At 35.5% G+C, this 15977-nt stretch overlaps 4 protein-coding genes across 4 annotated transcripts in view; all 4 read right to left on the bottom strand.

The window, feature by feature from the left end:
* Positions 1-510, bottom strand: part of LOC132172917 (peroxidase 5-like) — a 1049-nt gene extending 539 nt beyond the window's left edge. Inside the window, 3 exon segments of the mRNA XM_059584476.1 lie at positions 3-24; positions 27-206; positions 301-510. Of these exon segments, the coding sequence (XP_059440459.1) occupies positions 3-24; positions 27-206; positions 301-510 (412 nt within the window).
* A 2655-nt stretch (positions 511-3165) lies between these two features.
* LOC132168533 (peroxidase 5-like) lies at positions 3166-4395 on the bottom strand. The gene is made up of 2 exons (XM_059579525.1): positions 4183-4395; positions 3166-3936 (listed from the first exon to the last, which is right to left on the bottom strand). The coding sequence occupies exons 1-2, from the start codon at positions 4393-4395 to the stop codon at positions 3166-3168; spliced, it is 984 nt and encodes a 327-aa protein (XP_059435508.1).
* A 3673-nt stretch (positions 4396-8068) lies between these two features.
* Positions 8069-9164, bottom strand: LOC132172980 (peroxidase 5-like). Its single transcript, XM_059584547.1, has 2 exons — positions 8952-9164; positions 8069-8839 (listed from the first exon to the last, which is right to left on the bottom strand). The coding sequence occupies exons 1-2, from the start codon at positions 9162-9164 to the stop codon at positions 8069-8071; spliced, it is 984 nt and encodes a 327-aa protein (XP_059440530.1).
* Positions 9165-12093: 2929 nt separating this feature from the next.
* On the bottom strand, positions 12094-15971 carry LOC132170275 (ATP-citrate synthase alpha chain protein 2). Its single transcript, XM_059581192.1, has 11 exons — positions 15861-15971; positions 15612-15773; positions 15426-15506; positions 15025-15076; positions 14127-14241; positions 13930-14011; positions 13688-13783; positions 13428-13529; positions 13230-13346; positions 13030-13146; positions 12094-12378 (listed from the first exon to the last, which is right to left on the bottom strand). The coding sequence occupies exons 1-11, from the start codon at positions 15954-15956 to the stop codon at positions 12307-12309; spliced, it is 1092 nt and encodes a 363-aa protein (XP_059437175.1). The 5' UTR covers positions 15957-15971; the 3' UTR covers positions 12094-12306.
* Positions 15972-15977: the final 6 nt, after the last annotated feature.

The raw sequence follows: 15977 nt of genomic DNA on the forward strand, positions 1-15977 counted from the left end.
TATGCCACCGACTTTATATGCACTGTGTCACGAGCAGCAAAGGCTAGAATGTCAGCACACGAGACAGTTTGATGGCATTGAGCTTCGATTGCAGACTTTGCCTCATCGATCACTTCGAATCCTCTCAAGCTTGGATTGTTGGCTGGATGTTCTTTCTCTGATGGAATTCCAGGGGTTGAATCTAGCAGCACAGAGGCATCACATCCCTGAAACATGTAACATATATATATATCATCAATATTGAAGTCAATTAAGATATTTAATTGATGTGGGTGCATGAGGAAGAATTAATTAACATACCCTAACAAAACAGTCATGGAAATGCATTCTAATGAGGCCAGCAGCTATGCCGGGGTTCCTTGAAACAGCTTTGTTGACAGCCTTTCTCACAATTGCCTCTGCAGACGGACAAGTTGATCGATAGAAACCCACTTTGAGTGATGCCAATGACACGGAGACCATGGCACACATAGTTAGAAAGAAAACCAAGCGGATTTTGATTGTTGACATATTTAGTACTCTACAACCCAAAGAGCTAGCTAGCTCACTGCAGTTTTACTATAGAATATTGAAGGAGAGTAGTAGTCAAAGAACAAGCGCGCTAGGAAACTAAGAGAAGGAAATGATTGAGATGGAGGAAATAGTTGATGTTAAGCAGCCATTTATAGGGAAAGATGGGACCGTCGCCTACTATGTAAATTAAACCAAAACGCGTATAGAGGAGAAGCTTGAAGTTGAAGGCTTGAAGCTGTCTAAGTTTGAGCAGTTCTATTGTACGTAAGAGGAAATCACAGTCTAATTGTTTGACACAGTCACACAGTTTCTTATTTTATATATTATCGATCTTCTATATCTTATCATTATTAATTAGCCTATTAGGTTTTGAATGGGTGCACGGTGTCGTACATGTATATATATATATATATTGCAAATATGTCAACTGGCAATGAAAAGGACAACAAGTTGAAATACTCAAACACGCCTCATAAAATATACATATATAGTACCATTTTCTTTCCCTCGAGAGAAAAGTAAGGATAAAAACAACTCTATTGTCATTTTCCTTTCTACCACCAATGCAAGCCTCAAGTCGGAATGATTTTGACATTAAGTTGTATTCTATTTCTTTTTTTTTCTTTTTCTTTTTCTATAGCAAGGAGAAAAAATGAAAAGAACATTCAAACTAATAACTTTCGATCTTCTCATTGTTTTACATTTTTTTTATATTGGGGTCATTTTACCAAGTTTCAATCTTAGGGGTTACATTTTTTTGTGAATTAAATGTATTAAAAGTCTCATGTAAAGTATAACTCAATTGGCCGGGTCAATATATATATAAATATAAAGAGATAACTTATAGAAAAAATTAATTTACAAAGAAAGTAGCATTAATTGATCAATATTATATTGTCGCCGGGAACAACGAGGAAATTAAGCGCGTACGTACACAACGGCACGGAATTGAAGTGAGGTAGGCCGTCTTCCCTTGACTAAGTAGGATTTCTGGATTGGCACCCATTATTAAGACGAGCATGTAATCCAAAGAAAAAGTCATCACCTCGTAAGTTCCAGCTAGCTTTAATTTCGTGGACAAAGGCACAATGACGAGCTGCATAAAACAACCAGTTGGTGATCAGCTCAAGCAATCAGCGTGTCTTTCAACCACTTTCACTGATCTGACGATTATGGACAGGATCATAGCATAATCCAGAGAGAAACTTAGAGGGAGAGAGAGATCTAGAGAGAAATGGACTATATATGGAGTTCTTTTATTTAAGAAGATCGATTTTTTTATTTAATTTTCAGGTGACTTATAAATGGCCGGTTCGATCAATACTATTTTGTCAAAATGTAAATATATAGTTCAATAAATTATAAAATGTTTACAAAAATGTTTGTCCAAGTTATGGTGGTCGGTCAGTATCACTAACTCATTAATTCTTCAACACATGCATTTGATGTGTTAAACATACAATTTGCTGAGTATATTACTTAATTTTATGTTTTTTAATTAAAGTTTAGTTCTAATTATCTTAGAGTCTTAATTAATTTGCTGAAACCAAAAGTACGTACCCTATTGCTTTTTGGATCAAAACACCCCAAAATCAGCATACACAATAGCAAAATTACCACTCAAACATCAATTAAATTCAAAAACTCACACCAATCAAAACTTCAATCAAAGATCAACAACTCAAACTCCAACCAATCACCCATCCAACACCAAAAACGGTGATGGCGATCAATATCTTTGGTGGTTGACATGCAGCGGTAGAGTTGTGATAGCAGTCACTAATGATGGTCATCTCCGACGTCCAAACTTGAGTGAGAGAGAGAAGGAGGCGTGCGGGGAAGGAGAGGGGCGAAAAATGTTTTACGCAAATTTTGGGCATAAAACATGTTACACCCCCATTAATTAGCCTTGTTTGCCTTGGTCAACTAAGTATATTTTCAGTTTGAATACAAATTTTAGCCACCCCAAACACACCAAAGTAGAAAAATTGTATTCTTTAACAAAGTTTTTAAGGCAGAAACATTGCCACAGTGTTAAGGCATTCGCACAGAGATGCACTATTGTGTCAACCAAACTGTATAGACATAATAGCTAGAGTTGCCTGTCGCCTTATAACTTTGCAAAACTTGACTTCAAGGTTCACTAAAAATAAACAATATCACAATTAGGAGGATAAAGACAATATTTTATCCTAACAGCTAGCCAATGAATTAATAAATATTAATGGTATTCAAGTCAAACATGTAGGCATTTCCAAGGACTTGAATAAAAATATTGAAGTTAATTGTTAGTTGCCGTATAGCATATTCCAATCTTACTACTATCCTACTATACATGCTTACATTGCATTTTTAATTTTTTTTTAGATTAATCTTAATTAAAAAAAAAAATTAATGATGAGTTGACAATGTCAGTACTTATCCTTTTGAGCATTCAACAAGGACGTAGTTCTTTCATAATTAGGGAAAAAAAAAAAAGAAAAGTATGTAATTCTTTCATTTGTTGTTCGAAAGAATTTCATTATTACAAGATCAGATAATCAAAATTCAAAAACTTTGCAAGGCAGATTCACAGTTGAATTATAAATACAAAGAATAGAAAACAAAAAAAAAAACAAATGAATACAGACAAATTCCCTCCATGCAGATAATCTAGTTGACGACCCTGCAGTTCTTCCTGACCTCACCCTCCTGTCTTCCTGTGAGAGAACCCATTTTCACCATAGCAGCTGCAAACTTCTTGGCCCAAGCTGCATCATTCTTTGCATTGTTCCTCACAATCCCTGCCGTCGAAGGGCTGCTCAAAAGAGTTTGATCAGACGTCAACAGGCCATGGTGGTTCTTCAGATCTTTGTAGTACTTGTTATCCAGCTTGTTTGGTGATAGAACATCCAATGGCACTGCAGGATCACGTCCGTTTCCTGAATTTGATGGTGGGGGGCACTTAGCTTTTAAGCTTCTAGCAAAAATGGGGTCCATTGAAGGGTCTTGCGAATGTGTTGCATTGAAAGAGTATAAGCGAGTTGAGAAGGAAGAACAATGCGACACGCCTATTGAATGTGCCCCTGAAAGCGTCACCATTTCATCAACACTAAGGCCTTTTTGTGCAAAATTATCTTTGAGTTCCTTGGCATTGAAGAAAGGTGATGGCAGATTCTGGGAAGCTTCATCTTCTAGTGATACTCTGCCATCACGACGTCCAGATGGAACTGCATAATTCATGCCACCTACTTTATATGTACTGTCACGAGCAGCAAAGGCTAGAATGTCTGCACACGAGACAGTTTGAGGGCATTGAGCTTCGATTTCAGACTTTGCCTCATCGATCACTTCGAATCCTCTCAAGCTTGGATTGTTGGCTGGATTTTCTTTCTCTGATGGATTTCCAGGGGTTGAATCTAGCAATACAGAGGCATCACAGCCCTGCAACATGTAACATCATGATCAATATTATGATTTATGATCACTCCCTTGATTTTGAAGTCAATTAATTATGTTCTTGATGTATGGTATGGTATCATAATAATATATCATGGTTTTGCTTGATTTAAGATGTTCAAATTCCATCATGTTAATTAAGGATGTCATGTAGAGAAAATGGTGCATCTGATTTTATGACCGACGACTAAAAATGTAGTGAAGAATGTGGGTGAGAATTAAGAAACATACCCTAACAAAACAGTCGTGGAAATGCATTCTAATGAGGCCAGCAGCTATGCCAGGATTGCGTGACACAGCTTTGTTCACAGCTTTTCTCACAATTGCTTCTGCAGAAGGACAGCTTGTCCTATAGAAGCCCACTTTGAGTGATGCCCGTGAGACAGAGGCCATTGTAGATATAGTAAGAAAGAAAATCAAGGAAAAGTAGAGGGTTTTCGGCATATTAATAATATTCATGATTGTGGGAGTGACAAAGAAATTAATTAAGAGCAACAAACAAATTAAGCTAGAAACAGATTACGTGCAACCAATTAGAAAGATAATGGAATTGAATGAATTGAAGCGATTGAGATGAAGGGAATAGTTGATGTGAAGTGGATATTTATAGGTAGAGAAACGGTGAAGGCGGCGCTGGCATGGCCGCCTTTACTGTAATTAATGCAGAGAAGCTTGAAGCCATCAAGTTTGAGCAGCTCCATGGCGATACTATTCTCTCCCTCGGCCTCCCAGCTCCATGCTTTGAATTCTATTATTTATCTTGTTTGACTTTCAAAGATGACGGAAAGCTCCCTTAATTGCCAAATTCTCATGCACGTACGACCCCAAAATAACCAAAAACAAAATAAATAAAAAGTTTTGTCTACCTATATATGGCAATTTACAAAATTAAATGGTCGATGAATTGAGTTGTATGCTGTTAAATTATTAATTAACTTATTAAATTCACTGTTTTTTTCTCTGGTCAAAGCAGACAGGATAGGGGTAAAGCTTGAGAATGTAGTTGGTACATATTATCAATCAATTCAACGTGTTCAATGTGCATAAAATAAAATATGTAATGATTATTGAACAAAGTAATTTACAAAAGAACAAAAATGTTTAAGTATATATATATATATATATATATATATATGGACGTTGGTCCGTACGTTGGAGATCTCTACCTGCAGACGACAAAGTGTGACGAGGTCATGCATCATAGGCCTTTCTCTGGCCTATGATGAAATGCCACGTAGCATCTAATTAAATAAGACCTATTTGTTCATGAAATGCCACGTAGCATCTAGCAGCAGCGGGCCGGTAACTATATATAGAGCAAGCCACACATATGGATATGGGCATTGGCCACGACCCATATTGTTTCCTTGTCACGTTTTTTTTGTTTTGTTTTTTAATTAAACTTGTTTCTTGTCACTTTGTTTGCTATTACAGTTTATTTTTTCGAGCAAATACAAGGAGAAAAAAATGTTAGTGCTGAAAATTAATAAAAACAGAAAACTTATAAATGCTCATAATTAAGGTACGTACAAAGTTGATCATTAATTAATATATATGCACTGTGTTATAGCAAATACTTCTTCAAGAACAATAAAGTCATTTTTGCCCAAAACAAACGTGTTTATCCATATTCTAGCAAGGAGATTATGTGTTATGTTCCTAAAGAAAACCCAAACCGAACTAAACCTAACAAATGTGAAATCATATATATATATATATATATATATATATATATATGACGTCATTAATTGCGTTAACTATATTATAATTCATGTATTCTTCTTGCTAATTTTTTTTTATACTATTCATTTTAAATCATTTATACTTATAGGAATAAAGAATTAATTTTTTTTTATTTAAAGATGTGAGATATATTTTTATACGTCTTTTTAACTTATAATGAAAAATAATGTGTTTAAATTTTAAAATTAAATTATAATGAAATATCTTGCGCATAGCACGGGTTATAAGCTAGTTTAAATAAATCAAAAGAGTTTGAGAGAGATAGAAGAAGAGAAGATTTTTTGTGTGTAAAAACCCGTCCTTAATTCAGTGGCTACTTATAATGTAACTATAAGTTTTAATGTTTGTTCATTAACATATATATATATACATGCATCTACTTTTAAAATTAATAGAAAATAATTATTAATATAACAATTATTAAATTCTGGCCTTTCATTAATTATAAATGTTAAATCATAATTGTTAATTAGTAACTATTATTTAAAGAGGCGAGGAGTCCTAAAGGAAGGACATTTGTCCTATTTGCACTACTGTTTCAGAATCGGTCCTCCATGCATTATGGGAGTGTCCAAGTGCCAATGACGTTTGGAGAGGGAGTAAGCGACGGGTCCAGAAGTGCAACAGTGAAGGAAATAGCTTCTTTGAAGTTATAATGGAATTCTTGATGTTGAGAAGCAGTGAAGAAGAACTGGCTGTTATAGCAGCTACAGCTCGAGGGATCTGGACTCGCAGGAATAATATCGTACATGGAGGAAGCTTCAATTAACCTAATGTCATTGTAAAAGAAGCGGAGGAGACAGTAGCTCAATTCTGTATAACAAATGAGAACCGACTGGAAGAAGATCCTACTACGTACAACTGCTCCAACACGTATGAAGTGGAAGAGTCCTGTCCTAGCTAGGTAGGCTGAAGGCCAACTAGGACGTGGCTCTCAATATGGAGGGTAAACGTGTGGGGATAGGGGTGGTCATTAGGGATATTGATGATAAAGGGAGGGTATTTGCGGCTCTTGGCCGTTCTGTGGAGACATGTCCAGCGCCGGTCATAGCTGATGCAATGGGAGCACTACAAGTGACAAAATTTTGCCGGGACTTGGGCATTCCAGATTTAGTAATGGAGGGAGATTCCTTACAAGTGGTCCAAGCCGTTAATGCTAAGGGTGATCAATGGCTTCGGTTTGGACAGATTATTGCATACATTCAAGTAGTGCTTTCTCAGTTCCGAAGTTGGGAGGTCATTCATGTAAAACGTGAAGCTAATTATGCAGCATATGGTTTAGCAAAGATAGCAGCGCAAGAATTTAAGGAGAAAATATGAAGGGAAGAGATTCCTTTATGTATTTCTAATGTAGTTCTTTTAGAGCAAACTGCTCTTGTTGTTTAGAGTTTTTTAAATGCCAAAAAAAAAAAAAAAAAACTATTATTTAATGTCGATCGTAAGATCAAACTTAATTTAATCTTACAGTTGACTTTACTAACGGTCAAGTAAACCAAACCATTGGATCTACCTTAAAAGCATCCAAATAATATCACTAGATGGTATGATCACAACCGTCCCGCACCTCCTTAATGATAAACTCGTCATCTTCCTCCACATAACACTGATTTGATTGACGGAGAGGACCGCTAGCACCACCCATGATGGCAAATTGTTCGGTTAGTGCTTCTAATTCGATCTATAAGCCACTCAAATCAATCACCAAGGTGATCACCAAAACCGTTCAACTCATCACTCCTCCAATCAGTGCAAATTAAACATGCCGTCAATTTATCATCATGTGTTACTTCTTTGCACTCATGCACAATACCAAAGATTGAATACCTATTTCCTTCTCCGGCCACGTCTCTTACGCGCCATGGTTAGAAAGAAAACTGCAGCATGGTGTGTTAGAAAGAAAATTATGGGTGTAAAACGTACATCTTACACCCATGGCATTGTTTTTCTTGATTAACCAAATATATTTTAGGTTTTAATACATTTTTAGCTACCCCAAACACGCTAAAGTAGAAAAAAAATATATTATTTTCTGTTTGACTTCAAGATGTACTAAAAATAAACATCAAAATTAGGAGTATAAGCTAATGACGATAACTTGTCCTAACAGCCAATGTATTAATTATTAATGGCATACAAGTCAAACATCTTAGGCATGCATTATGTTATTCAGCAAGTATGTACTTCTTTTGATAATTATAAAAGGAAAACAAAAAAATATATGTAATTCTTTCATTTCTTGCATGTTGAAAGAATTTCATAATTACAAGATAATTAAAATTCAGAAACTTTGGCAAAGCAGATTCACACTTGAATTATAAATGAAAAAAATAAACCAAATGATCGAGTACAGACAAATTCCCTCCATGCAGATAATCTAGTTGACGACCCTGCAATTCTTCCTAACCTCACCCTCCTGGCTTCCTGTGAGAGAACCCATTTTCACCATAGCCGCTGCAAACTTCTTGGCCCAAGCTGCATCATTCTTTGCATTGTTCCTCACAATCCCCGCCGTCGAAGGGCTGCTCAAAAGAGTTTGATCGGACGTCAACAGGCCATTGCGGTTTTTCAGATCTTTGTAGTACTTATTATCCAGCTTGTTTGGCGAGAGGACATCCAGTGGCACTGTAGCATCACGTCCATTTCCTGATTCTGATGGTGGGGGGCACTTAGCTTTTAAGCTTCTTGCAAAAATGGGGTCCATTGAAGGGTCTTGTGAATGTGTTGCATTGAAAGAGTATAAGCGAGTTGAGAAGGCAGAACAATGCGCCGCGCCTATTGAATGTGCTCCTGAAAGCGTGACCATTTCATCAACACTAAGCCCTTTCTGTGCAAAATTGTCTTCGAGTTGCTTGGCATTGAAGAAAGGTGGTGGTAGATTCTGGGAAGGCTCGTCTTTTATTGATACTTTACCATCAAGACGTCCAGATGGAACTGCATAATTTATGTCACCTACTTTATATGCACTGTCACGAGCAGCAAAGGCTAGAATGTCTGCACACGAGACAGTTTGAGGGCATTGAGCTTCGATTTCAGACTTTGCCTCATCGATCACTTCGAATCCTCTCAAGCTTGGATTGTTGGCTGGATGTTCTTTCTCTGATGGATTTCCAGGGGTTGAATCTAGCAATACAGAGGCGTCACATCCCTGAAACATGTAACATCATGATCAATATTGAAGTCAATTAAGATATATATTCAAAAGCAGTGAAGAATTAATAATTAATTAATTAATGTGGGTGGATGAGGAAGAAACATACCCTAACAAAACAGTCGTGGAAATGCATTCTAATGAGGCCAGCAGCTATGCCAGGATTGCGTGACACAGCTTTGTTCACAGCTTTTCTCACAATTGCTTCTGCAGAAGGACAGCTTGTCGTGTAAAAGCCCACTTTGAGTGCTGCCCATGAGACAGAGGCCATAGTAGATACAGTGAGAAAGAAAATCAAGCAAAAGTAAAGGGTTTTCGGCATATTCATCATGATTGTGGGAGTGACAAAGAAATTAAGAGCAACAAACAAGAGAAATGAAGAAAGTGATTGAGATGGAGGGAATGGTTGATGCTAAGTGGATATATATATATATATAGGTAGAGAAAAGTTGAAGATGGCGCTGGCATGGCCGGCTTTACTTTGTAAATTAACCAAAGCGTGTTTACAGCTACTGTACGCAATGCAGAGAAGCTTGAAGCCGTCAAGTTTGAACAGCTCCATCCCCATGGCGATACCATTCTCTCTCTCCCGGCCTCCCTCCATTCTTTGAACTCTTGTCGTCCTATTTATTATCTTCTTTGACTTTCAAAGATGTCAACTGGGCATCAAGAGGAATGAGGATAACCATTTGGATTTCCAATTGCCAAATTCGCAGAATCTCATGTATGTCCCCCCAAGACCCAAGTAACCAAAAATAAAATAAACAAATAATTGGAGAAATTTCACTTACCACCTCTAATCTTTTATCAATTTTATAATTATTATTTTCTTAAACTTTAAAAAGTGTCAATTTTATGTATTTATTTTTTAATTTTTGTCAATTACACCCATCCATTATGATTTAACAAAAAAATCCTAACGGAGAGATGTCGAAATTCTTAAAATATCACTATTTTTTTTTTTAGGAAAAAAAAAAATATTTGCAAGGGCTTAGGCATTCGTTAGGATTTAATGGAAGTTGCGAAAATACTCACGCCTGAATTTGTTTTAAAAAAATATTTCTTTCTAAAAAAAAATTAATATTTTAAGAATTTTAACATGATTTAACGAAAAATATTATCACACAGATGAAATTTAAAAAAAAAAAAATGAAATATGAATACGTTAAATTTTTTTTAAAAAAAAAATTAAGAATATAATTATAAAAATGATAAAATATCTTGAATGGTAAGTAAAATTTTTCCTAAATAATTAGTATTGTCTTCGTGTGTGAACCAGGAAGAGAGGAAAATTACAAAATTTGGTTTGTATTATCGATATATTGAACTTTTTTTTTTTTTTTTTGACACAATTTTTCTCCAAATTGGGTTGAAGAAATTTTTTTCAACCTAGTCTATAAAAGTGACATGTGTCATTTTTTTTTTTTAATAATGTGAGATGCACATGAGTTTTTAATAAAATTTATTCTAGCTTTGTCCCTGCTATTAAAAAACCATATGTTTTTTATATGTTAAAATGACACATGTCACTTTAATAGATTAGGTTGAAGGAAATTTTTTTAACCCAGTTTAAAGGAAAACTCTGTATTTATTTTATCATTGTAGGTGCTGAGTAGGATAGGGGTAAGCTTGACAATTTATTTGGTACACATTACTTCCTAAATCAATCAATTCAACATGTTCATGTGCATGTGAGTAATGGTAGCTAGGGACCATTATTTTATCTTTTTTTTTATCTTTTTAAAGTTAATGTGACTTTTAAAATTACTATTAAATTTTAAATGAATCATACTTGAATTTTGATCTAATGATAATTTTAAAAGTCACGTCAGCTTGCATTACTCTGTGCATAATAAAATACATTTTGTGGTGACGAATGAATAAAGTAATTTACAAAAGAACAAAAATGTTATATGGACGTTGGAGAACAGCCAGACGACAAAATGTGACGAAGTCGTGCATCGCATATATCAAATCCAACATAATATATATAACCTTTTCCAGCAATTAATACAATTTTTATTATTATTATTATTTTTCTAATTAATACAATCTATTAATTAGTTCATGAAATGCCAGCACCCGTCGGACGAGATCTGCAGCACGTATGTTGCTGTGCTGTATAGCATCAGCGCCATATGGCCACAACCCTTTGTTTCTAATTGTCACTTTTGGTTTTAGTACAGAAAATGTAAATAGAAATAAATAAGCTCATTAAGTGGATTGCAAAGCCATCTTCACAAAGGACTCCAATTATCATGGGATTTGAAAAGACTTTTTTAAATTTCAAAACCTAGTAATTTCATTGCCGAACTTTTAATTTCATACAATCTACTCCCTCGGTCAAATTTTGAACATTAAATGTGATGCAATGACCTATATACCCTTAAAACTTTTATAAAATTCTAAATTTACCCTATTATCAAATTGAAAGAAAAAAAAAAAAAAAAAGAAGAAGGTAATTTGGTCTTTTAAGTGGTTTCTTTTATGATTTAACGACAAAAAATGACCAATGTGGTCAATTACATCAAATTTTGAAAGTTCATAGAGTAAAATTGAGGGTTTTTTAAATTTAAAAAGTTTTCTCAAAACGCGTGGTGATTCAAGAGTATTAAGTGAAGTTATTCCAAAAAATTATTTGCTCTACCAAATCCGATAAATTGGTGTGCTTTGGTTTATAGCAAAGACTACTCCCGAATACTATGGAGCTTAGAAACTATTATGATATCTAGTTACATTTCCAACAAAAAAAAAAAAAAGGAATACCATCACAGTATTTATATCTATTATAGCAAGGAGATTGTGTTCTATTTCTACATTAAAACAGAACCTAATCACTATGAATTTTTTTAAAAAAATCATAAGGTGTTTGAGAGCGATGGAAGAGGAGAAGATTTTGTGTAAAAATTGGTCCTACTACAGTACTACTTATAGTGTAACTAACTATAACAGTTTTAATTTAATGTATGTTCATTGTTCAATAACATACATGTACTTTCGAAATTAATAGAAAATGATTGTTAATTTAACAGTTATTAAACTTTGACCTTCGATATTAACTGAAACTTAATCTTCGCAGAGAGAGATAACAACTACTTTTAAGGAGATAATAAAAGGGAATCCATTTAATCAAGTTGTACGTGTGTTTGCCAATTTGCGCTGCAATTACTCTGAGGAAGGACAGTCTACAGTGCCAAAATGATGACCACGCAGCAGATGAAATTTTGATTTCAAAAGACTATGCGTAAATCGCAATTTTAATAGCAAATGAAATTCTTCATATTCACCTCAGCTAGGGGAAAAGTAACAAACTATTTTCATTGGGGGTTAAAAAAAAGTTACAAAATTTAAAATGGAAGAAAAAGCTTTTAGAGTTCAAACAACAATCCAATATGCTCGATCTTAAACTTGCACCAAATTATTTTCTGACACATGTTGACAGAGGAGCAAAAAGAATTGTAAAACTATGCTGCAGAGATAATGCAATCAATTGCCTGCTTGCAGATTCCGGTCATTGTGGCCTCAGGCCCATAAACCTGCAACAAAAAATATCAATTCAGTTCAGCCACAGAGATATTACCAGAGAGGTATTATTCTAGATTTCAATTCTCGGAACTAGGAAAAAAGGGTAAAAAAAGACCTGATGGAATTTCTCTGCAACTTTATGCAATACCGATTAAAGAGCATTTTTCACAAAAGGAAACTTTTGCTAACGGCCTCATCTTTTTTGTTTGGAAGTCTTGAAGGTTGAGGTAAAACTAAAACTTTGGGTCAATAACTAATGCTATAAGATGTTTCAGCATCGAGCATGCCACTTATGAGCACCTTTCATCTTTACTAAATAGAAAATGCTTTCAAACAAGGTTCAACATAAAGCCAACCTTAAGCAGACAGAACGTTGGTTATAGATTCTAACATCTTTCAATAGCGCAATCTTCAGCAATTTTTTGCCCAAATTGCTAGTGAGATAACTCATACGGAACCCACCTGTTCGGAAAGCAATTTGGGCAGCAAATTGCTGCGATCCCAATTCCCCCTGGGCCACCCCAGCGAGGCCCTTTCTAAAAATGGGATCAATTTTCAGACCATATAAAAGGACCCAAACTTTCAGCCAGCAAGAGTAAGTGGCTCTGCTGTTTACAGTTTTATTTGACACAAGGTTTCCGAAAAACAGTGTCATTTCATACCTCAATGGGTACACCAAGCTCCTCTCCCAAACTGCGCATCTTTGCCAAACCAGTCTGATAGTTTGGACCACCTCTTCGAACATAGAGGTGCATTCTTGCTGCTTTTAGTTTGGACTCCTGTCACAGAGAGAGAGAGAGAGAGAATTAATTGGTGAAAAGACAAACTTAAGACTTTTTGGATAAATTCAACTAGAACACACCTTCTCTTTAAGGGCTCGAATAATCCCATTGAAAGTAGCAGCAACATCGGTGAAGTTAGCAATACCTCCTCCAATAATAAGGGCTCTCTTACGACCATCAGGATCTGCAGTAGCACACTGCAAGACCATAAAGTTTTACAACAAAAGTAGACATGGAGAGAAGCTGAAGTTCCAAAAGAAGACAAAATAGTTTCTTACATCAATAACAACCCTTGCATATTGCAACACCTCCTCCTCATTTGGAGCTCCGCTATACTCTGCATAGTTACCAAGCTCCTCTGCATAACCCAAATCGCCAACCTAGTTGAACAGAAGGAAAAAATAAGTCATAGAAGTATCACACATTCCACCAGCCACTTTTAAAAGGTGCCACATTACTAAAATTTTCAGCAGAGATGATATTATGAGATCATGAGAATGGCAGGTGCGCTACTAGGTATGATAATCGGAGCTCTTACAGTGTCAGCATATATAACACTCGCACCGCCTCCAGCTACCATTGTCCAGATGCGTCCTTTTGGGTTCAACACCGTGAATTTCAAAGATGCACTTGTCTGCAGTGTCAACACAAGAATATGATTTATTCATTTCTCCTATGCTGTTGAAAGGAAAATTCCAGTTTCCGTGATGGAACTCAGTATTAAGCTGAAGAGACTTGATGAATTTAAATATAAACATAATGACACATAAAAGCAACTACCTTTTCATCCAACGAGTGAATGAAACTTTCTGTTGCGCTCAGGACTCTTCCAAAAGGCAGCGGAAACTCAATGTCACCCCACCTGAATGTATAAAAATATATCCATGAGACAACACACTCTGAGAATTGCATTTAAAGTGCACATTTCTGATGTCAATCAAGCACGTCTTGAGAAACAAACATCATGATATGTATACTTTTTAAAGTTCTTAAATGCAGCAGTGTCATCCAATTCGCCCCTCATATCCAAGGGATATGGCTCCCCGTTCACCAGTGTGAATGGATTCATCTCTATGAAACTGAAGTCAAGATCTATGAGAAGGAAATAAAAAGGTTAGGATAGAACAACATCAGCGTTGAGAAGATTTCCCACTCAAATACAAGTGATGACCAAAAGGTTAAAGAAAAAAGAAGAAATCTCCTTTTCTTTTATAACAAAAACTATCAATATTCAATTTTTTTTTTCAAAGCCAATATGTAATTATTTCTACAAATAAAGATACTCATAAAAATGAAATTAGTTTCTGTCCATTAAGATCCCCACGTAATTGAGCACATTGATATGACTGAATAAATGTTGGCTGGACTCAAAAATCTTTCCCAGAAACTCTGTTTGGTAAAATTTTGAAAAAAGTTTTGGGTTTTGAAAAGAGTTTTGATAAAGGGAAAAGTTGAGAATTGATTTGGTGGGGGCCACATTTGAAAATTGGTTTGTCAAATTTTGGAAAGAGTTCTGTCAAAATTAAAAATATATATATTTTTAATAAAAAAATGGTGGATGGCCTCAGGCCACAGCACAGTGGCCGCTAACTGCCAAACTTTAAAAAAAAAAAAAAAAAAAAAAATGTTGTGTTTTTTTTTTTAAGAATTGTTGGGGGGTTTTGAGAAGAGTTTTGTAGTGTGTTTTGGAAAATGTTAGTGGTGAAGACCACATCTGAAAATCCATTCGGTAAATCAGTTTTGAGAAGAGTTTCTGGTGTTTGAAAACCCAACAGGGTTTTTAAACAGTTTACCAACCAAACACAGCCATGTTATTCTCAAAATTCTGCCAATGCGGCAGACCAGAAGCAGTTTCTCTCATTAGACATTTCATACCTTGAAATACAGCAAACACAGCCATTATGAAGTCAGCAATTTTCCCCCGAACCTGAGTAAAATAAAAGTAGCATCAGCGCATGCCAGATACACTAAGAAAGCAATACCAAAATGAAATGAACCAGTAATAAAGCAAGCAGGACACTTAAATAAAATAAGCATGAGAAATTTAAAAAACAGAGATTAATAGCATCTAAGGGAATTAAATGTGTCACAAGCAGACCCGGAAAACCAATCAACTGGTCACTTAGGCCACAATTTTCATGTACATTTGGGCGGCAGTGCATTGAAAGTAAACCAGCTTAATGATCTCTCAGATTACTCATGTATCAGATCCTTGCTAAAAACTAAAGTCATTCTAACTGGAAAATGATAAATTAGAAAAGTATACCTAAACTCACCTCCAAGGGTAGTGTAGCTATCAATGGAGCGCAAGCCTCCAATGTCATAGGCTTTTCAGTTGGAAGGAATATAGTCTTAACCTGTACAAGTCAAATATATGTCACCCTTTTGAGCTATTAATACACCAATCATAGATGAGGTAAAAGAGAACAATATAGGATTTAAAATAAACTGTATGGCCATACTTTATCCCAGTTCTCTTCAATTTCAATACCCCCACATTCTGAAAAGCTAATGGTGGATCCAAGCCTTTCAGAGATTATTGAGAGGTAATATTCCTGGTCATGGGGAACAAAGGGTTCAACGATGAATGTGGTGATCGGTGCCTTGCAACCGCCCATCTCAACCTAAAGAAGATCCAATACCCACATCACCAAATCGGTAATCACACAAATAATAATCAGAAAAATCCACAAATTTGTCTCGCCCATCACCTCAACACCAAGGCGACCTTTCACAAACTCAGCAACTTCAGCTAAATCCAAGTTCAGCGCCACCAAGCCGCTCTTTCCACGTTTCCCAAACAACATGTCGGGCTTCACAACCAATCT

Source organism: Corylus avellana, chromosome ca2 (assembly GCF_901000735.1).
Source record: "Corylus avellana chromosome ca2, CavTom2PMs-1.0".
Classification (NCBI taxonomy): domain Eukaryota; kingdom Viridiplantae; phylum Streptophyta; class Magnoliopsida; order Fagales; family Betulaceae; genus Corylus; species Corylus avellana.